Genomic DNA, 21,329 nt, shown 5'->3' on the forward strand with positions numbered 1-21,329 from the left:
TGGAAGCTTTTTTAAGTGTTTGACAGACTGGAACATTGAGAGAAAACCACATGACCACTAATCATAAACACCCCCCAGGCTGCCTGGTCTTAGTTATACAACTTTTTTGACCCTACATAAAGTCTTTAACACAAGGTTCAGCTCCTGATCTGTGACTTCACGTCAATGCACAATCAACATCAGTTGTTGGATGTAAAAACATTTGATTTTTGAATGTGGCTCCCAAAGAGCGGGCAAAAAACAAGCCATTTTCTATTTTAATATTTATTAGTTTAGGTGGGGACAATACAAAAAGTCAAAGTAATAAAAAACAAACCATTCTGTTCACTCTTTCTTTCAAGGCATCAGTTACGGCAAAGAACTAAAACGAGACTTTATATCTGTACAAAGTTAATGGACAAACAAAAATTAAGCGGTCCGCCTGCTTGATGAGCGCAATTTTAAAAGAGCCAAAGAGGTTGCAGACACCAGACTTCCTAAGATTCAAAATGAATCAACAGTATCCCATTATTGTCTTCGTCCTTATCGCCCTCTTACCAGAAGTTGCCTGCTGATCGCACACATGTAGCATAACGGAACACAACAGACATAAAAAGGCCAATGGATTTGAAGTATGCTCTCGTTCTCGTCAATCGTTACGTCACTGGGATACTGCTAGTTTGAGTCCGCTGGGGGACGACACGCCCCTTGGGCCACTGTGTGGGGCTGTTTCTCACGTAGATACACGCCAACCCAGTCTTTTCTGTGTACATACTATTTTGTGTATATATTTCAAACACCTTAGGATGGTTTTGTAGTTTATGTGTCTAAAACAAACACTCTGGAGAGGTTTCGGGGGTTTCCGGTCTGTGATGCAAAGGCGGATTAAGAGGTCGCACCGGGAGTCGGGTTGACGTTCTGCGTGGCTGCTTGTGGTGCCACCTCTATGATCCGTGGTTTGTCGATGATGCGTGCGGTGCGGTTTCCTTTTTCTACAATGCCGATGATCCACGCTTGGTGGCCCTCACCGTATTTCGGGGATTTGATCTCTGCACAGAAGCGGGCAGCTTGCTCCCGAGGCAGACAAATCAGCAGGCCTCCTGTGAAGAAAGGGAGATCTGGTGAGTCACAAGGGGCTAAATGGAGGTTTTTAATGTGAAGGGTTCCTGGCGGGTGCTCCCTTGTCAGACCGCTGGTTATAAATGCTGCCTTTGACGCTGAAACCGATCACATTGATGTTGTGTGGAATACGGCCCAGCTGGCATTAGATGCTGCAGCCCTGTGGGTCTCTTATCTTTATAACTGCCCTTATGAAGTTTTGTAAGGATTTGTATTTTTTCCTCCTTTATATCCCGCAGGACGTAAATCTCTGTTTAGGTCGTGTTTACATTCCACCTTTAAACTTGGACGTATCGTTAGTAGTTTCTTTAATCCAAAGCGGACAATCACTCCAACCTTTCCCTCAAAATAAAACATGTACAAGTCGTGTTTTAAAGAATAGCTTCAAAATGGATACAGATTACCTTCAATACAACTTGAACCTATCGCAAGCCATATTCTTAAAGCCTTTCATTTCAATCTTGCGACAACATTTTTGCTCGTTCCTACTTGGAATATTTATTTTAATTCGTTCTACTATGGTGTGATGTTGGGCACTTTGAGGTTCTCTTGACATACGTGTCATCTACTGTAGAATAACTATGCGTTAAACAGCGGTTAAGGAAGAAAGAACACGACGTGAGCCATGTACACACTCACCGGATGTTTCGGGGCAGGTGCCGTGCATCAGTCCAAACATGTTCCCACAAGCCTTCGACACAGCCGCCATCTTGGCAAGCACTGGGAGGTTGTGGATGACAAACGACACCTCGCTTCGCTGTTGCCGTGCCAACGTCTGAGCGTGGCCTAGGATGCCGAACCCTGTAATGTCGGTGGCTGCGTGAGCGTTGAAGGTGTGCATGAGGCCAGCAGCTGCATGGGAAAACAACGGGAGAGGGAGACAGAGAGCGCGCATGACCGTGGGTGTATTAAGGATGTACACAAGTGCTGTGAGCAAATATTGACTATACGATTTGTGCTGATATATTTACACTCTTTGCGGGCCAGACAATGTATGCCACCTGGAAGCAAAAACTAATATTTTTACAGATTCAGCAACTTCTGTTTCACATTTTCTTTAGATATTGCAATGCAATCGCGGAAGGCTTTTTGCATTACATTTTGCTATATTAGCAGAAGCTCATTCAACATTTCTCTCTGCCCAACAGCATACGGCACCAGTCAAACATTTGGAACGTTGGTTCTGGTACTGTGTGTAGTTATGCAGAGCATGAAGGCCTTTTTAATCATTTAATAATCTATCATAGGCATAGCTTGTTTGGTATTGATGCTTCTTGTTATCGAGAATGATTTGTGGGAAGTAAATAAAAAACACTTTAAACAAATGGTTGTCACTGTCTATTCATTTTCAGCAACAGGAATTTAATTTCTTTGACTGTATGAAAATAATTACTAAACCTCTTCAATATAAGCACATTGTAAGTTTTCATTGACATGGATTTGTGTGGCGGCATTATCTTGTTTCCTTTGGGAAAGGAAGGTCCGGTCTTTCCTGTACTAAAGGAAATAAGAAAGGAAACATCAAAGCACCTTTTCTTGGTACTCTTACCAAGGCGATCCCTTATAGACACACAGATCATTTGATTCAGTTGGGACCCTTCATCAATACAGGCCTGTTCTGCACTGCCTTTGTTGGGAGTTGAAAGTAGTGACACATTTGCCATTTTGGTTTGGAATAAAAAAAATACTGATTTTTACTCGTTCTGCAAGATGTTATTGGTTGAGGCCTTTGATTGTGGTGCAAAGGCTGAGCTGTTTTAAGGCAGTTATCCTCACTGCCTACTAGGACATTTCCATAAGAGGTTCACCTGTCCTGTTGAGTCGAGCCATGTTCATCATTGCTTCATGGTAGGCCAGCTCCACATCCTCCTGGGTCACCACCAACTTGATCTTGTTCCACTTTTCAGGCTGGGAAATAACAAACACACACACAGCCAGTGGCGTTAGTGCGTATCCTAAAAAAGGAGGGGCGTGGATACAAAGTGATTGGAGTGAGTGAAATGAGCGGCGGCGGCAGGGGGACTCACAATATCCAGCCACTGATGTACTGCAACGGCCACTTGTGTTCCGAGCGGCTTGGTCAACACCAACACGTCTCCTGGCACTGCATTGTCTGGCCTGAGAAGCATCAAAACTGATTGTTTTTTTTGGATAACAACAAAATGATAAACAAGAAGGTGACGTGTGCGCTGTGGAACTCCTTCATACATGATGAATTCGTTCGGCTGGCAGACTGTCGTAGCGACTCCTCCCATGACCACCCAGGGGTTGAGCACTGTCTGTCCGCCTGTTACAGATGTGCCGGCCTCCTCTGACGCGTCCTTGAATCCCTGGATGACCAGTGGCATGACTTTGTCTCTCTCCTGTAAAGCACAAGAAAATTCGTAAACAAGAAAAGGAAAAAGGTAATAAAAACATTATAGTTAATATATATTTGTGTTAAGTCACTCTAGTAAGAGTGGTAGCTGGTGCGTTCTACCACAAACACGTTTTTTTGCAGCGGTTTGCCAGAAAAAGGATCCAAAAGTGAACACATCTGTAGACGTGCCTCATACCTTCTCTGACATTTTGTTGCTGACTCCCAGAAGCATCAACATGTTGTCACACTCCGTCACGCCCATGGCATACAAGTCACTTAGAACGTTGGCACAAGCAATTCTTCCCTAGAAAATGGAAATACTGACCATCAAGTACAGCAAGGCTTGTATTATAAAGGCACAACCAAATAATACAAAGAATTTCAGAATAAAATCCGTACCATCATGTAGGGATCATCCACAATGGGATAGATGTAATCTGTTGTCTGGACCAGAGAAAGGCCTCCATGTCTGAGGGGGATCACACAGGTGTCCATTCCTATGCCTTCAAAAATACAAGAGATCTATATGTGATATTTTGTGCATTTCTGGTTTTATTCTGACTGCTGGGCTTTGAAGGAGATTTAAACTAACTCATTTTAGTGTGCAGTCATTCGCCTATCATCATATCTCTTGGTCCCTTACGTAGAGAGAGTTTATGAAGAAACTTTATATTTAATGCCAAAACCAAACTGGTTTACTCTACAGAGGAAAATTCTTCTTCCACCTTTAACATTATATGTACTCATTGTAACTTTTGTAATTTTTTGTTATTAGAGTACTATACTAGGGTCATAATAACCTAATCGGGGCATGACCGCCCCCAGGAACTGTTCATCTTCTTGATAGTGGTTCTCCTGTAGAGCTTCTAGCAGCTTCTGTAACACATCCTGGGGCACCTGTGACAGACGACAAAAAACACCATAATCATTATGCTGCATTCTTTTACATCACATTTGATGGAATATCGAGTAATATGAAGAGATATGCCAAAACAATGATGCATTCATACTGATACAGATATTCATACTGAGATCTAACCTTGCACCCAGTACCCTTGAGCTCAGCAAAGCGCGTGAGTCTGAAGTTCTTGTCCAGCTCGTAGCTTTCAGGATTGAAGGACTCCCTCACAGACATGTCTGAAGAAAGTCTGGGTCTTCACCACTGGAATGGCCCCGGGAAAGAACAAGAGACAAATGTGATTAGAAACGCTGTTTGAATAGATACGTGTTTAAAGCCAATCTTGTTAATTGTGTTGCCTTTAAATACTAAAGACTTCAATCATTCACGTCTGCAACCTGTTATCCACTTATGTGCTCATCGGCACATAAATTCCAGAGAATCAAAGTACAAATTATGTTTAATCTGAAGCAACATTGCTGAATTAAATACTGACTTTGTGTACTCATACTATTTTAAGACGGTGTCAGAGCTATTCATTTAACAATGACACTTAATATGAATTATTAATTAATCTGCTTATTATATTCTTGATTTATATTTAGGGCATGAAATGTCAAACTACGGTGAAACACGTCTCTTAGAATGTAACACAAGTGTAACGTTTTAAGATATTATCATTGTTTAAAGTAAATTTAAATAAAGTAACAGCAAAATCCTTACAATTGAGGTACTGGATATAATTAAAAAAACATGTATTAACCATCAGTCTTACAAAGCCATTTTGAGGACACTTTGAATTAGCAACACCGCATCAAAGCAACAAAACACATGGAGTTATAAACACACTAAAATCTCTGATAAGTCTTAATGTTAAATAAAAAATGCATAGGTGCAGGAACGTGGTGGGTCCATTGAATTGTGCTGAAAGTGAATATCCAAAAATATAGTCCTGCTTAGATTTAAATGACATTGAATTGATAAATTGCAAGTGAATTTGAATGGTAAGGACTGACATATTTTTGTTTATGCATTTCGATTACTTGTCTCTTATTCCCCTGTGTTTCTTTCCAGCTGCTGTTGACCCCCTGAAGGGGCCGCGGGGGGGGTGTTAGCGCACAGTGGGAACGTTCAAGAGGCAAAACGCTGCAAAGTTCATTCAACCCTGATGCACCGGCTCACAACAACAGCGCCGGACACTCGCTTTAATATCAATCAACTCTTTTAAATCAGACTCGGGATACCTGTGCTTAAAGTTACACCGTTACACATCTCACTTCTGTGGCCAAACTAAAAAACGCCGTTTCCGTTTGCATGCTAGCTCTCGCTTGCAAACGCCGATCAATGCGTTGAGGCGATGAGCAAAAAAAAAGCAGCGCGGTGCAACAAAGAGGCGAGTGCGCGAGCCGTAAAAAAACTATTAAACCGCTGAGAGACGCGTACCGCGGGCCGCAGCGCGGGTGTGGTGCGCGCCGGGTGAAGGACACAGTGACAGTTCTTGGCCCATGTTAAGTTAAAAAGTTGTCGTTGAGCGCCGAAAAAAAAAATGTCGGCGGCGGAAAAAATTAACCCCTTCCTGTCCGTCACCATGCGATGAGTGCAACATCACAGCTCGTATCAATAAAACCGCGCCGAACAGGCTGCCTGTGCAACGCCTGTACTGCTAATGTCTAATATATGTGTTTACAATCGCCCCGAAAACGATTTTAGGACCAAAGCGGAGTTATATTCTTGCAACATTTCCCCTTTAATTGCTCCGTCCAGTTTATCCTTACCAGCTTCACGTTAGCGGTGGATCCCGAGAGAAGAGCGGGGACGGCCCCAGAATGCATTGCGGCTGGAATCGGGCGCCCTCCGAGAACGCCTGACGGAAAGTGAGACGCGTTTGTCTTCTAACTCAGAACTATTAAGCGAAATAATCTAAACTGTCATATACGAACGAAGGCGCTTTGTTAAATTAACCTATACGATCGTTTTTTGTTTTCGTCAAACAGTATACGGTGTGAAATTCAAAGAGGAAACTCACAAGATGTCAAAGGGTCCTCTGTCCATACACTGGCGGCTTCGACATCCCCTTTAATGGGCCGCGAAGTCTGGCAAAAAAATCTCTACAACGGAGTGTACCTTTAATTTACTGTTTTCCCTCCAATTGCTCTTAACAACATCGCCTGGCATGAAGTGTGGGCACTTGACACGGGCATTTGTGATATTTTGGTAGGATTATGATAATAATTTTTGTTGCAATGCATGTTTGTATCTATTCATTATATTAGAACAACGCTCTCATATTGATTTGCTCCTTTAGAAAGATATCCAGGATTACGAACTTTTTTTTTTGAACTTCTGTTCTTATTTGGCATATTCTTTTTTAAAAACGACACAAAGACGAAATGGCCAGGAAACCATATTTATTGGTGGAAACTATTCGTGTTATGTGCACAAAAAGCAACAATGTTATGAAAAATCTAATTCACCACAGTATTAGTGATAATATAACAATAGATATGCATGGCCTAGAGGACGTGTGTCAAACTCGCGGCCCACGGGCCAAATCCGGCCCGCCGGGGGTGTCCAGTGCGGCCCGGCGGATGAATACTTTATATGCTTTATTCTTCGAGCTTAGCCTATTCTACAATACATCGTAAATCTCCTTTTGGATGTAATGTTTGTATATAAGGTTGACCCTGCACTACACGTTACACCCATTGAAAAATTTGTCACTTAGGAAGGAAATTAAAAAGCAATTCGAGCTAAGTGTGCGAATGCTATACTAAAACAGTTGTCTACGTTTTCTTGTTTAAGACTTGCAACTCCTGGTACTGACATATGAGAACTAGGCAAGTTAAAGCTGTAGCCTACAATGTAAACAATAAGCCACAATATATTTTAGCCCCTGTATGCGTTAGTGTCTTTTGGTATTAGAACCCAGATCTCAGTATCTGTCCTGAAGAAGGACCACAAAAGCTGCAGAAGCTGTATGCGAAAGAGACAGAGAATCATTAAACAGGCTTCTTTGTCATTGGGTACTATTTTTTGCCGTTTACATCCATAGAAGAGCGCAGCAAAGGACAAATGTAAAGTGGCAAAATGCAAAGTAATGAAGACAAATAACAAATGCTGTAAGGCCAGGGGGGCAGCCATTGAATCAACCAGTCATGATGACGACCGTCCCCTTCCCGCTTGCAGGCTTCCTAGAGTCACAGCCTATAACGAAGGAAGAAAAGAATTAAGGTATAAAATATCACTTCAATAAAAGACAACTGGGTTTTACATATTTGTTGGATTTCTTTTACAGGTCTTGTAGCGGTCTATCAAAAAAAAATTAAACACTGACAGCAGAAAGATGAATGCTTTTTTGGCGGTGATGCAAATTGGCAAATGAAAGGGGGGGGCGGGATAAGGTGCATGGTGTGAAGATAATTAGCTGACATTTCGGGAAGCTGTGTGGGAATGTCAAATGTCACAGCCGCAGCGCAACAAAGACACGCGAGCCAATGAGCGAGCCAGCAACACCGTTTTGTGTGTGTGTTGTGACAGTGAAGTTGTGAAAGGTAAAGGCTCAGACGGGTTGTCAGATGGAGTAGTGATATAAGGCCTGCAGGCAAAGACACAGACGTGTACAAGTAGACAACTGGATTGGAGTTGTGTGTGTGTCTGTTAGTCGCCATTTTAATTAGAGGTTTGTACTTGTGGAGGGTCCATTTAAGACTTCCTCTGCTTCTGCAGCATCTGAAGAGTCAAAGGAAGAACACGGTTTAGCCGACCCTTTCGAAGAAGGATTGTCTTTGACAATTTTGCAATGGAATTATAGTAAACTCACTGGCGTTTCAATAAATGTGAGAAAATTAGGTGCAACCTTTTGCAGTAGACTGTGGCAGTACCTCTTTTCAGCCTCCTCCTGGCAAGTTTGATCTGATCTTGGAGGATCTGGACCCAGTCTCGTGGCCCGGGCAACTTCTCTATTCGATGTTCAGTGCAGTATTTCTCTGTAAACACTGGACACGGTTCACACAACTACATTAATATATACTTCATCATTTTATTAATGTGTCATTATTGTTGCACCCTGGTGCAAGGAGACTGAATGGGACTTTTGTATTTTACCTTTAATGGCGCCCACAATGTTCTGGTCCAAGCCCTTACGGTTATCATTGAGCCCTCTCTTCCTCTTACCGTTTGGCAAGGAGTTAGCCAGCGTGGTATCGTCAAAAAAGGCGCACACCTGGACACATCACAGCTCCACATTAAACAGGTTTAGCCTTTTGTCAACTTGCCGTTATAAGGGATGTAAATTATTTGTGCTATTGTAGTTTTTAATAAAATGTTAGGGGCAAGTGAGCAATGTATTGATGCGCACCAGTTTCCTGAACAGCAGGCTGCCTGAGCGTGTATAGTTGAGCAGAATGGAGTCTAGCTGAGCCTTTGAGATATACACGTCATGATCCTCTGCAAGACGCACCTCGGACTGAAAGAGAATCAAATATCACAGTGTTAATTCTGAGGTATCTACGGACAACTGGTCAATTACAACACTAGATAAATTCGGTTTTTGGAAGGACAAAAAGAGAGTACGCGCAAAGTAATTGTAATAGGTATTAGCTTAATGCTGAATGTAAAATAAGGATAATTGTTCAAGTCATACCATCTCAAAATGATGATACGAGATCCAAAGCGGTAACTTAACAAAATAAGATATCACTTGCCTACGATATTTAATGTATATACAAGATGTATTTCAGGTTACTTAAATGGAGTCAAAGACATTAAAATTTAGAACTTTTATAAAACAAAATTAGTTATATCTTCATAAAATAAATCTGGAAGAAGATGAAGCTGGAGGAAGTCCGATGAATTTAACAACTAATTATACGGAATCATCTTTCACGTGTACATTAGGTTGCGTTGAGAAACCAAATACACACATTAAACAGACTTTGAAACTACATTTTTCAGGAGCACTTGTTTCTGTGGCCAGGCAAATAGTAAATTTGAGTCAACATTTGGATTACCTCCAACGACTGTTCCTTTAGTTGCTTCGGCAGAGGATTGTGAATGCCGTCGATAGCTACTGGATCCTCCTGAGGTGGCAGAACAGAAACCTCAGGCGAGACAGAAAGGCTGTCGTGAGTAGAGGAGCCGTGATCTTTCTCATATCCCTCCGCCTTTCCAGATTCTGCATGTACAGCTGTAAGAGGTGATGCTTGCAAGGGGCCGAGAGCGGCTCTTCTAGGTCTGGTAACATTCGGTGGCGCCACTTTATAGATTGGCCTCCTCTTGCGGGGCCTACAGCGAGGCGAGGGGCCCGGACCGAGACGAGGCTGGCCCGACGATGCTGCCCCTCCGTGTCTTTCCAAGGATGCTAGAAAAAGACAATAACACTAAGGATGTTTCCTCCCTCACTTGGTCACAGTACGTGAGTGTTTGTGTTCATCCGCTTACCTTTCTGCGTGTGCATCAGCCTCCTCATGGAACGCAGTTCCTGCAAAATAGCCTGTAAGGTTCCCTTACAATTACACATGCAGCAGGGGGCTTCTGTTGCATCAGAAGGGATGAGACCTACTGGGAAGACAGTAGAGCGATGGTAAGTGACCGTCTGCTTTAACATGCTTATATGAGTGCAAATTATATAAGTGGAAATTGCTTTCTTGCCGCGTCACAGACAACAAGTGTCTACATGGGAGTGGAAGAGTGTTGCACTCGTTTGGTAAAAAATTTGAGTTGTGTATATTCTTGGTTTTATCCCCTTCAAACCTGCTATGGCACCGTACCATTAGCTTCATTCACTTTGTTCGGATCCTTGGTATTGTTGAGGACCTTCAGGGCTTTGGAGCGAGTGCCGTACTGGCCACAACTTGGACCATTGGGGATGGGGGTGGATATGGGTGCAGGCCCCGGGTCCCCTGCAGAGATCCAGCGGTTGCTTTGGTGGTCCTCTGACACAAGAGATGAAATTGCAGGCTGATGTACCCAGGTCTGATGCCTTTCCTGAGGGTCCTTTGTTAAGCTGTCCTGCTCTCTTACCACACGATGATATACCCTGCCGGTCTTATCACTCAGAAGCCTCATCATTCCTGTGATTTGCCTCTTGATCTCCACGCCCTCGTCCCCTAGCCAAACTACGTTGAGAAAGAAAGGTGTCGGAGTGATAGGTGAGATCTGCCTCGATACATCATAGAGATTTTATTCACGAAATGGAACATACCATCAGGAACAGCGGCATCCTTCGGGTCTCCATTTGCGTCGTTGCAGTTGGAATTCATCACGCATGAAGGGGCAAAATCTGCACACAAAAGATGCAAAGATGTTGCTTTTGGAGGATGATACTGTTATCTACCCCCCCATTCCCCCTCCCATCCCATGCAGAAACCACCACCTGTAGGTGGTATGAAGAAGTGTATCCAGGAGAGGTGGCCTACAACATTTGCTTCAGCAGAAAGTGAACAATCCAAGCTTAACGCCTGATATTCAACATGTTTCCACAATTTAGACTATTCTTCAGTCTAATCACATTCATTCACGAATCCACGCTGAGCCTCGTGTGACATGCAAGAGGACCTCCACCGTGATGGCTTCCATCTGTTGCTTGTGACCGAGGCGCAGGCTATGGACGCGGGTCGAGCTCCGCTTGCACGCAGCGGCAGAACAAAAACGGCCAGACGACAGACGCGCGTCTTTCTTCCATTCGCTCAGCAGCCTACCTTCCTCCGTGACCAGTTTAAAGCTCTGCGACTTCCTCCTCCTCTTCCTTTCCCCGGACTCCATCTTCGAGGAGAGATATAATCACCTTGCAGTCGACAGACGATCGCGCGGTGGAAAAGATTCGCTCCCTGAGAAAGACGGGATCGGTGACAGCGATGCGCTCAGCGGAATCAGCGTCCAGCCAGCCTCATTAATCAGTGCAATTTCTCCCCCACGTTGCGCCATATGGATCCTGTCACCGCAACGTTGCTTAAATTGCCTGGTGAATACTATCGGGTGATCGTTGCTTCTCGTTCCTTAAAATAGAAATAAAAAATGATGCCGCTTTTGCCATGTAAATACGTTAATGACTTTAATATTACATATTCATAACACATCCCTTTGCGCCACCTGATGGTATGTTCTCATCTGAAAGGTAGAGTCACACGTTTGCCTCTTTGGTGTCCAAACAATGGACTGGCGTTTGGAATAAAGGCAATAATGAGACCACACGGGAAACAAAAAGTTGTTTCTGAATTAAATGAACATGGGCAATGGTGCATTTGCTCATATTTTACATTAAAAATAATGACTCAATGATCATCTTCTCGAATGTAATGTAAGGTATTGTTACATTTACATGAGAGATCATATTTTATACACAGGCATCATATTGTATAAACCCTCTTTAGAGTTGGTGAAAATAGGGTATCCTTATATCTGATGTACTATTATATTGTGCATCAGTGGATTGATTTCCCTTCTCTCAGGTCATGACCTCGAACATTCTGAGTCACTGACAGGAAACAGGAGTTAATGTTCACTCACTTGGGACAATTGTAGGTTTCTTTAATCATCATTTCATCAATTCTCAACCATTTTCAAACTGGTCAGTTCCTGAATGTTGTGCGATTGATAGAAGTGTTTTTTTTGCATGTTGATTTAGTCATTTATAGGTTCGAATATTTGCAATAATGCATCTAATTAATATTTTGAGTTAATATTCAAACAGTTTTATTTATTTATTTGTTTTATTAGTCCCAAATGAGAGTGATTGACCTTGAAATAATAGGATGAATGTTCGTAATAAACGTACTAAACTCTCTTAGAAAATAAAATAATTAACAAGGTGACTTAAATGGTTGATGGGTGAAAGTTATATTTTATTTTTTCCATTTTTATTTTGAAACACAGTGAACAAAATAGAAAGTGATACGTGCTCTTATACTGTAATGCAACTTGTCTTTAAGCTAAACTTCCGGGTTAACTATCGGACCCGAGCGTTCACGAGCTAACGTTGCATCTGTATTGTTTTGCCGAAATAAGCAAATAACGACCACAACTGATTTATCAATATGGATATACTGAAAGCTGAGATCGCAAGAAAAAGAAAACTCATCGAAGACAAAGATCTTGTTGACGTGAGTGACTGACGAAGTATCGTTAGCTTGGTCACCCAACTCTTCTGCTCAAGTGTTTCCTTCGTTAACTGCTAGCTGTTTGCTAACGTTAGCTAGCGTTAGCACTCGGTTCAGCCGACGCTGCCTCTCCAGAATCATCCACCTGCTCGCGTATTTCTTGTTGGATGTATTTCACATTACTGGACGCTATGTAGCGTTAGCCAACTCAAGTGGTAACCCCAGTGAGACGGACATTAGCTTCCTAATAGACTGAAAGCAACGATGCTAACGATCGGTCGAGTCGGATCGAGAGCAAGTACGCAGCGTTATCTGAACGTTAATTTTAGACGTTCACAGTGTAGGCGGATATTCTAGTATTCATTTTAATATCATTAAAACGTGGAACGTTTCTTAAACACTGGGATTCAACGAACTGGCGGTTCTATGTTAGCAGGGTTTGTTTTTAAAACTGGATGGCAATGCGATGTGGAAAAGTGGCCATCGGGGAGGAACGTGTCCCCAGACAAATAAAAACACCAAACACAAATGCAATATTCTTTATGTCTTCAAAAAAGATCCCATAAAAACAATCTAGATGTATAAATAGTGCTAAGAGGGAATATGTGTTTTATGGGGGAAGCTGTCCCATTAAATGATAGACGTAGATGGAACTATGTGAGCTGTTTTCAGTGGAAGTATTTTTCTTAAATTCAAAACAACATGGACCCCTGTGTTACAACATATTTCATTTTATTTTGATACAGATACAATTTTTGAAAACCTCAGTCTCCCCTGTAATGTTTATAATTCATATGCAGAATGTTTATGTAATTTCTAAGTACATTGGCAGTCATCTTATATTAAAGATATACACAGTACCATCATAGCATAAGAGAAGGAACAGGTTCGCCTATGGAACTTTGTTGTGCGATCATTTCTATGTTATGCCTTGTCAACGATTATTTTCATAGCATTACACATTGATTTTGAATAGAACTGTAAAACAATCCAATTATCTTTCTGCTTCCAGGACTCCAAAACATTCTTCAAAAGGTCTGATCTGGCTCGCAAGGAACAAGAGGATTACTTCAAAAGATGTGGATATAAGGTTGATGTCAAGATCACTTTCTTTCTCCTACTCTCACACACAAACACACATAAATCATTGCCTTTCTTCAGTTTAATCTCATGTTTGGGATGTCACTCTTACTACTGTAGCTTAACGTTTTGCACGGAAGCAAAATAAGGTCAGGCAATGATGCCCAGGTGTACATTGGTGTCTGTGTGTGCTGTTTTTTCCCAACCTGCCTCTGCTGCCTGCATCTGTAGGTGCAGAGAGAGTCACCTGAGAGCCAGGTATGGGATTGCACAGTGAAAGTAGCTGACAGGATGCATGATGAAGCAGGATAAAACACTCTGTGTCCCAAAGGTTTCAGCTTCCTTGGTGCCCTTTTTTTTGGAAGTCAACATAAATATCATGGTGGAGACATCTTTATTTTCCAGTGGAGGTTAGAAATAACTCCACAAAGGCACTAGATAATGACATTTATTCTACACCTGACATCTCAATCAATCGGTAAACCAGTACTACATTGATATCTGGCCTAGGCTTAGGAGAGCTGGAACATTCAACCAGCTCTCCTCTGCATATTGTGCATGTTGAATTCACTACAGTCCAAATAATTTTGAAAAGTCAATTTTCTTTTTTGTTTAGTAGTTTAAGTAACTCATAATCTAACCTTTTGCACTCCAAAACATGAATTACTCAAATAAATCCAGAAAATTATGAATATGCTGAAGCTTGTCATGCTTCTGATCAATATTTATGCCTTTAACAATTTTATTTTTATATGCAGTAATTATTAGGGCATCTATACTACATGCAGGACCAGTTATCAGGAAACAAATCCACAAACCTAGTGGGACACAGACATTGTGTAATCAGCATGTTCTACTGAACTGAAATGAAAGATGATTCTGTTCTGTGCACCTCCTATTTTGCACATAATCTGTGACGGTAGCTGTACTATTTCGACCATCTAAATGTTTCTCCTGGTTTGCGTTGTTGCTCTTTAGAAAACTGCATTTCTGTTCAACTTTGCAAATTGGCTTGAAATGTCTGAAGCATTAAGCTTTGCTCTTTGTACACATGCATTCAAACGTGTTTATCTGAACAAGGGTTGTTTGGGAGGCTTTTGTTGTCTTTCTGTTTGTTCTTTTAGATTGTGCTCCTCACACCACAATCTAAGAGTGCTGAGATGCATGTTCCTATAAAAGCATGATTTGAGTTTCCTTAATGATAAAAAATGTACAATGAAAAAATGCAATATGATTTATTCAATTTCTCAAAATCATTGCTTATTTTCAATGACTTGTCTTCATAGAGGAGCCTGCAGGTAAGATAAGGATGTGAATATGTGCATTCAAACATACCAAAAGGACACATCCATGTCCCTCCTGAGGTCTCATTTCATAAGGACATGACATTTGCATTGTCCCAAAAAGAGAAATCTTTCAAGTTTCTCATTAAATGAGCCTTTATCAATCCCTTCAATAATAAGTGTATTTCTGTCTCCTCCATGTTGTCCTGAAGGTTAATAAGAAAGATGAAGATGAGCAATCCACCTCAGCTAATCCAGTGTTAGAAATGGAACTAACGGAAGAAAAGCTGCCAATGACACTGTCAAGACAGGAGGTGAGTCAATATAAAATATCATGTTCCCTAACAATATTATTCTTTCCATAACAGAAATGGGTTGAGTTTTTTGGGTTGCTCTGTGCGTGTAGGTGGTTCGGCGGCTAAGAGAACGAGCAGAACCAGTCCGGCTGTTTGGAGAGTCTGATTATGATGCCTTCCAGAGACTCAGGAAGATTGAGATTCTGACCCCAGAAGTTAACAAGGTAGGACAATATAGAGGGACACATCATCCAGTAAAGCGATGATGATTCTGGGGGGAAATAATCATTCAATAACCACAAAATATTTAAAAAAAAGTTCAACACTGCCTCTGCATCTAGGGCTTGAGGAACGACCTCAAAGCAGCCATGGACAAGATCGACCTGAAGTACCTGAATGAGATTGTTGGCGGAACTGAGCCCGGAGAAGTGGACACACAGCATGACCTGAAAGTGCACGAAGAACACACCACCATAGAAGAATTGGAGGTAGATTGCAGATTTAATGCTGCGTGCTGTACAGGATCAGGTTTCTGTTTGATCAAGATATATACAATTTGTGAATAACTACTGACTCATTCCATCTCCAAATCTGTGCATTGCAACATCGCTATCAGTTGCATATGTTCTATGAATTTTGTTTTGCAGTAAGATATGGCCATGATTGCGTTTATGTTTCAATGCTGGAACTCTCCTTCAGGCTCTTCGTAACACTCTGGGCACCGGGGACGATGAGGGAGACCAGGAAGTTATCGACAAGTTTTTGAGGGTAAGGCAAGAAGCTGATGCTCTACCTTTGATCTAGATGGAGCTGTTGAATAAGAAATGGTTCACAGTACTATTGCTGCTTTTCATATTATTTTCAATAATGTTGATTTAAATTGTTCTTAATCAGCAGAAGAGATATTATCTTTTTTTTTAATGACAGGATTTTTATTGCCCTCTTTTCTTTTTTTTTTAAATGACCAAGATCACATAATCATAACATGTCATGTTCTATAAACTGTCCACATGTGTATATGATTTTGTCAATACAGGGAAATGGTTTTATGCTTCTAACCTTTTTTTATCAGTACTTCAAAAGGATTATTAAAGGACAAAACAGCTCATTGTTTTATGTTCAGTGGTTTCTATATAACAACTTTACTCAAATATTTCTAATATGTTCATTCTACATCTACATCAGAAGCATGCTGTCACTCACTTGAGGTTTCCTCCTTAGGAATCCAGTTGAAGCCATTGGTTTTTTTTCAGTTATTTACCTTGAAAGAAGTAAATAACATAATAGTAATAAAGGTCTCTAAGTCTCTTTCTGCACATTTTTCTTTTTTGATACTTTTAAAAAAAAATTTAAACATAGCTCAACAACATAGCTCTCAATCTCAAATGTACTCTTCCTACCTGTTTCACTTTTGGACTGTTTAACTTCTTTCATACATACGACCCTTTGATCTTTTCCAATGCGCTTTTTAAATTACTGAGTAAATCAGGTCGCTACTTTGTCTTCTTGCAATAGGTACAAATAATTGTGAAAACTTTTCATGATATTAAATGTTCATGTAGCTGTCCCTTAATAACCTAAAGGTGACTGTTATGTGGAAACATGTTTTCTATTTTGGCTTCCTGTCTGCAACTCTCAATACCCATATTTCCTGTCTTCTAGTTCCTTCTTGGTGTTTGGGCGAAAGATCTGAACAGCCGGGAGGACCACGTGAAGCGAAGTGTTCAGGGCAAGCTGGCCAGCGCCACTCACTCGCAGACTGAGTCGTACCTCAAACCGCTCTTCAGGAAGCTCAGGAAGAAGGTAGCATTTGTGGAGGGAGTAAAACAGCCCACAAGGATTTCTTTAACATGCTTTTAATTTCTTATAGTTTCCATCTCTCTTTAATCTTTTTCAGAGTTTGCCAGCAGACATCAAAGAGTCAATCACAGACATCATTAAATTCATGTTGGAGAGAGAATATGTCAAGGTTCGTTTTCTGTATAGCAGAGTTATGTGTTAGCCTCTTCTTTTATTAATGTATAAATATATCAACTTCATTCAATTCTATGTGCAGGCAAATGACGCCTACCTGCAGATGGCCATTGGTAATGCTCCTTGGCCAATCGGTGTGACCATGGTGGGAATCCACGCTCGTACCGGGCGAGAAAAGATCTTCTCCAAGCACGTGGCCCATGTTCTCAACGATGAGACGCAGAGGAAATACATCCAGGTGAGAATCCCTGGGATTATCGCCAGCGATGAAGTCTCTATTGATTTAATAATTATTAATGACAAGGGTCGCAATATATTTATTTTATTGTACTACCAATTTGTATTCTGTTAATTTCCATTGATATTGTAATTACTTTAAGTGACATGACATCTTGAATATTATCATTTAAACACACAAGGGGGAATTGAACCAACATTACCCTAACGGAAGTATATTTCATATTTATGTATTTGCAGGAATACAAACCTGCGTGTCTGTGGTGACTTTCTCAGAAAGAAACTCTATTGCAATTTTTCCCTAATTGTACAAGAAAAATGGAATTATCAACACACTTCTGAAAGCTTGTGTATAAACAAAAAACACTCCAGAGAGTTAAACTCACAGCCCAATTTTCATGCAAATGTATATTTAAATGTATCCAGGAGGGAAATCTTAAATCACTTTTCTTAGCAACTTTACTGAGCTTTCTGTTGAAGAGTTCTATCATTAAAGTCTGAAAGCATATTGAATGTGAATATCGTAACATGTTTGTGATGCGGGACACCTGTACCTATCACTGTAAATATTTAGCATTTAGCCTGTTTAAGTTGCTGCTTCTCTGTGTTGATTTGCTGCATATGTCCATAATGAGTATTAAACTGCTGAGGTTTATAGAGGAGGTCAGGTTGAGGTAGTTGGCTGGTCATCTACGTTAATTACTTGATAGCCATCACATTATATTAATATGTCTAATTGTGACTTCTACATTAAGAGAACTAAGCAGTTTGTGAAATGAACCACCAGGTGGGACCAGTCGACCCGTGTTTATACTTTTTAAGTTCTCATCTTAATTGCCTTCTGTTTGTGGTTCTGCAGGGCCTGAAGAGGCTGATGACTATCTGCCAGAAACACTTCACGACGGTTCCATCAAAGTGTGTGGAGTACAACGCTCTGTGACCTGTAACTTGAGTCCATCTCAGGTCCATCGGATTACAATCCAACGTGGTCATTTTGGCAGCAACTTGCTTCTCGCTTCTGGCATGACCGTGTGACCGAGGAGACATTTGTCAACATGTTGTATGTGAAGGGCTTTCAGGTACATCTGCATTTTTTTGAGATGCCAAGAAACATCATTTAAGCTGAGTAGGACCCCGTGTACAACCAGACATGAAACTATCTCACATTTAGGTCTGAGGACACTGTCATGCCGAGAATTCGCTCCTGCTTGAGGACATCTTCATGGACGCTCTTGAGTTCTAAACTATTCTCAACAGAAAAGGGAAACAGTAAAAAGGTTTAACTTGATAGCCGATGCTAACAAAACCACATTTTCCAGGGAAACTATTTTGTCAAAAAAGCTCCAGTAGTGTAAGTTGTATTACATCTTTTGACATGCTGACATCAATGCAGATCCATTTTATTTGCATGTTTAAGGTTTCAGTATAACTAAACCAATCAATTATTTCTTGTACTATCTTTGTATGGAAATAAAGTTGTTGTAACACCAAACAGGACGGATACACTTTTGTCTGAAATGTGTGTGATTTGCTCTCGTGTTCTGCTGCTGGACGGCTGAATGGGACTATTTTTAGCCACCATCGTTTCTTTTGTGTCTTTAAAATATGTGTCTGTCTGCAGTGGAAAACCTTCTGTAAATGTGCCATGACATGCTTCAGTAAAATGTTAGATTGTGTGGCTTGAGGGTCGGTCACTACTAAATTAAGGCATCAGGGTTCCCTTCAAGGCAACAAAACAAACCCGATTTGCTACGACTGATTGCTGATGGAAACCTTCCAGTAGTTTGCTAAGATGGTAGCGTCCAGCGTCACACACTGACCTTATTACAGTAACCATGGTGATCCGATCTGGTTCTCGTGGTTATAGAGTGTGCACGTTACCGTCGTTTCTGTCGCTCTGCTTCAGAGCCAGCTGGACAGGTTGACAGTTGGCAGTGCAAATACTGTGCAGTGGAGCTGGGACTTTCTCTGGAAATTTCCCACACACAGCACCCTTACCCAACCTTCACCATTGTTCTTTTCTTCCATTTTTCATTTGGAGGCATTTATCTGCCTGACCTTAAAAAAAGAACTAGGCTAAATATTTTAGCTTTTCTCCATGGAAATGTTTTGTTTCACTGTGCTTAGCCGAGGCCTTTATGATGGTCCAGGTCCCCATCCCCTTCCCCACTGACCCTGTACTGAATATGGTGATTTAATACGGCCTGAACTACCTGACAATGAGTTAGTATTCATCATGTGCATAACTAATCATTTTTTTCTGAATGACCTCAGATCTGTATGGTCCTCTTGTAAGATCTGTGAAAGTTGATTAAAAACCTGCTCGCTGTGCTTCTTTTGTTTTCCGAAGTGGTTTGCGTCAGAGACGGACGTGTGAGGGATCCACCAGGTTTAATTATCACCTTTGTGTGCCTGAGATTCGTGGAAGGATTATATCCATTTCTCCTGTATAACTGCATATATTAGCATGCCAACGTGGAAATGAAGGCAGTAGTGCTGTAAATGGTGTTAATAGTGTTTTATTTCATGATATGTGACAGTAATCGTGTGGTAGGTCATCACATACAATGATTATTCAGGTTATTGTTTTGTGACGGTTTCAGCATGTTCTCAGTACCTTGTGTTTTGCATTTGACTCTAGTAAGCCGTCCTTTCAAAATTAAATCAAAGCAGCAGTTTGTGATCGTACCTTTTATGGAAGATTTCAGCTCATCATTTGGTTTCCAGGGAAATGGCTTGTCTGTGGTTGTCTGCAAGCTTGCAGGGTTTATTGAAGCTTAATTTCTCTTTTTTCATCTGGACTCACTGGACCAATCGTTGCCGAGCACCTGGAGAGGTGGAAACCCTGGCAGAGGCACAGCATGTCACACCAATATGCCTCACTTTCTCTTTAGTCTCTGCCCTCTGAGTTTCTTCCTGGATCCCATGTGATGTAAATGCATTTATAAATACTCTCTGTCCCGTCGTCACAGACAATGAGACAAATCTGAACCTCTGCGTGTCTGTGTCCTGTCTCCTGTTACTTCAGGATTCATTGCCACCTTCAAAGTGCTAATTTTATTTTAACGGTCAGAGCCTCGTTTAAACTGCTAAACCGTCTGCCAAATGAGATGCATTGGGGTCACCCAAGGGTGACAGCATGTAGGAGAAGGAGAGGAACATGCTACAGAATGCTGCTTTTGGCACAACATTCATTTATTTATTCAGCTTCTTAATTTGTTGTTTTCTTTGAGGTGTATCAAAGGTTCATGGTAGAATTTATTGTCATCCTCTCATACAAAAAGCAGCATACAGGGGAAGGAACTGTGTCAAGTGTAAGTGGAGTACGTGTTACACATGACTAGTTTCATTAAACACAGTAAAGAGCTATGGATACGTATGTATAAATAACGGTCAACCCCTATTGTGGATATATGTCTGGATACGTGTCCATCACTGTGCCCCTGCATCACCCTTTCTGCTCAGCTGATGTTCTTCTGCAATCCATTTCTATCAGCAGCACATAAATGGATCTGTTCATATAAATTGGCGTGTTCCTGTGAGGAGCCGTCACCATGGTGAAGTGTGTTCACAGCCACTGCTTCCTTTAGTTCAAAGAGGACAGGAAGGAAGATGAAAAACGACCCAAATAAAAGCCCTAAATTGATGGCGAGAGGATGTGAGGCTTACAGGCAGACCTCTCTGGCTTCCCCCCCATTTTCCCCCGAGCAGCTTTAGACCGCCTCTTGTTTCCTTCCAGTGTCCTTCAGATTTCTCAGTACAGCACTTGTTTTTTCCATCTCCAAGGGCGCATTGTTGTTGGCAATAGATGCCTTTACACTTTGGCATGAGTCCTTTGTGCTTTACAGTAAGCGTGCTGCCCTGCTGCCGTATGAGAGCAATTAAGGAGAGAAAAACGATAAGGCGACAATTGTTTAAACGTCAAATCAAACATTTCTCAGAGGAAAGTTTGTTTTTCTACTGGAATTTAAAACGGGGCCACTGTGGGTTTCCCACCGACTTTATAAA

The 21,329-nt window shown here is 41.3% G+C and overlaps 3 protein-coding genes across 9 annotated transcripts; 1 reads left to right on the plus strand and 2 right to left on the minus strand.

The window, feature by feature from the left end:
* Positions 1 to 248: 248 nt before the first annotated feature.
* Positions 249 to 6,450, minus strand: sephs1 (selenophosphate synthetase 1). 5 transcript variants are annotated; one of them, XM_078082676.1, is made up of 10 exons: positions 6,382 to 6,450; positions 4,497 to 4,619; positions 4,258 to 4,354; positions 3,857 to 3,960; positions 3,654 to 3,761; positions 3,307 to 3,461; positions 3,126 to 3,216; positions 2,907 to 3,006; positions 1,738 to 1,950; positions 249 to 1,079 (listed from the first exon to the last, which is right to left on the minus strand). In XM_078082676.1, the coding sequence occupies exons 2-10, from the start codon at positions 4,590 to 4,592 to the stop codon at positions 865 to 867; spliced, it is 1,179 nt and encodes a 392-aa protein (XP_077938802.1). In that variant the 5' UTR covers positions 4,593 to 4,619; positions 6,382 to 6,450; the 3' UTR covers positions 249 to 864. The 5 variants fall into 5 exon arrangements, with proteins under 5 accessions (XP_077938802.1, XP_040017983.1, XP_040017985.1 ...); XM_040162049.2 differs by lacking the exon at positions 6,382 to 6,450 and adding an exon at positions 6,131 to 6,364; XM_040162051.2 differs by lacking the exon at positions 6,382 to 6,450 and adding an exon at positions 5,600 to 6,230.
* Positions 6,451 to 6,746: 296 nt separating this feature from the next.
* On the minus strand, positions 6,747 to 11,315 carry bend7 (BEN domain containing 7). Of its 2 annotated transcripts, none has more exons than XM_040162044.2 (10): positions 11,054 to 11,315; positions 10,558 to 10,635; positions 10,124 to 10,471; positions 9,795 to 9,914; positions 9,365 to 9,714; positions 8,713 to 8,820; positions 8,460 to 8,577; positions 8,237 to 8,350; positions 8,043 to 8,084; positions 6,747 to 7,559 (listed from the first exon to the last, which is right to left on the minus strand). In XM_040162044.2, the coding sequence occupies exons 1-10, from the start codon at positions 11,115 to 11,117 to the stop codon at positions 7,501 to 7,503; spliced, it is 1,401 nt and encodes a 466-aa protein (XP_040017978.2). In that variant the 5' UTR covers positions 11,118 to 11,315; the 3' UTR covers positions 6,747 to 7,500. The 2 variants fall into 2 exon arrangements, with proteins under 2 accessions (XP_040017978.2, XP_040017980.2); XM_040162046.2 differs by having other exon boundaries at positions 9,795 to 9,911; positions 11,054 to 11,261.
* A 933-nt stretch (positions 11,316 to 12,248) lies between these two features.
* Positions 12,249 to 18,813, plus strand: prpf18 (PRP18 pre-mRNA processing factor 18 homolog (yeast)). 2 transcript variants are annotated; one of them, XM_040162053.2, is made up of 11 exons: positions 12,278 to 12,454; positions 13,464 to 13,541; positions 13,763 to 13,789; positions 15,027 to 15,128; positions 15,221 to 15,334; positions 15,452 to 15,598; positions 15,810 to 15,878; positions 16,773 to 16,913; positions 17,008 to 17,079; positions 17,167 to 17,322; positions 18,181 to 18,813. In XM_040162053.2, exons 1-11 carry the CDS (start codon positions 12,389 to 12,391, stop codon positions 18,259 to 18,261), a joined length of 1,053 nt encoding a protein of 350 aa, XP_040017987.1. In that variant the 5' UTR covers positions 12,278 to 12,388; the 3' UTR covers positions 18,262 to 18,813. The 2 variants fall into 2 exon arrangements, with proteins under 2 accessions (XP_040017988.1, XP_040017987.1); XM_040162054.2 differs by lacking the exon at positions 13,763 to 13,789 and having other exon boundaries at positions 12,249 to 12,454.
* The last annotated feature ends 2,516 nt before the right edge of the window (positions 18,814 to 21,329 follow it).

The sequence above is a fragment of the Gasterosteus aculeatus genome, chromosome X (genome assembly GCF_964276395.1).
Source record: "Gasterosteus aculeatus chromosome X, fGasAcu3.hap1.1, whole genome shotgun sequence".
In the NCBI taxonomy this organism is placed as follows: domain Eukaryota; kingdom Metazoa; phylum Chordata; class Actinopteri; order Perciformes; family Gasterosteidae; genus Gasterosteus; species Gasterosteus aculeatus.

Bases quoted from the DNA above. Each gene is read 5' to 3' on its own strand.
- prpf18 (XM_040162053.2), top strand. From the start codon at position 12,389: ATGGATATACTGAAAGCTGAGATCGCAAGAAAAAGAAAACTCATCGAA. The intron at 12,455-13,463 runs GTGAGTGACTGA...TTCTGCTTCCAG, and splicing joins AAGACAAAGATCTTGTTGAC to GACTCCAAAACATTCTTCAA. The intron at 15,879-16,772 runs GTAAGGCAAGAA...CCTGTCTTCTAG, and splicing joins TTATCGACAAGTTTTTGAGG to TTCCTTCTTGGTGTTTGGGC.
- sephs1 (XM_078082676.1), bottom strand. From the start codon at position 4,592: ATGTCTGTGAGGGAGTCCTTCAATCCTGAAAGCTACGAGCTGGACAAG. The intron at 3,217-3,306 runs GTATGAAGGAGT...GATGCTTCTCAG, and splicing joins CAGCCGAACGAATTCATCAT to GCCAGACAATGCAGTGCCAG. The intron at 3,007-3,125 runs GTGAGTCCCCCT...GTTATTTCCCAG, and splicing joins TACATCAGTGGCTGGATATT to CCTGAAAAGTGGAACAAGAT.
- bend7 (XM_040162044.2), bottom strand. From the start codon at position 11,117: ATGGAGTCCGGGGAAAGGAAGAGGAGGAGGAAGTCGCAGAGCTTTAAA. The intron at 9,715-9,794 runs GTAAGCGGATGA...GTCTTTTTCTAG, and splicing joins GCTGATGCACACGCAGAAAG to CATCCTTGGAAAGACACGGA. The intron at 8,578-8,712 runs GTGCGCATCAAT...TGATGTGTCCAG, and splicing joins GCCTGCTGTTCAGGAAACTG to GTGTGCGCCTTTTTTGACGA.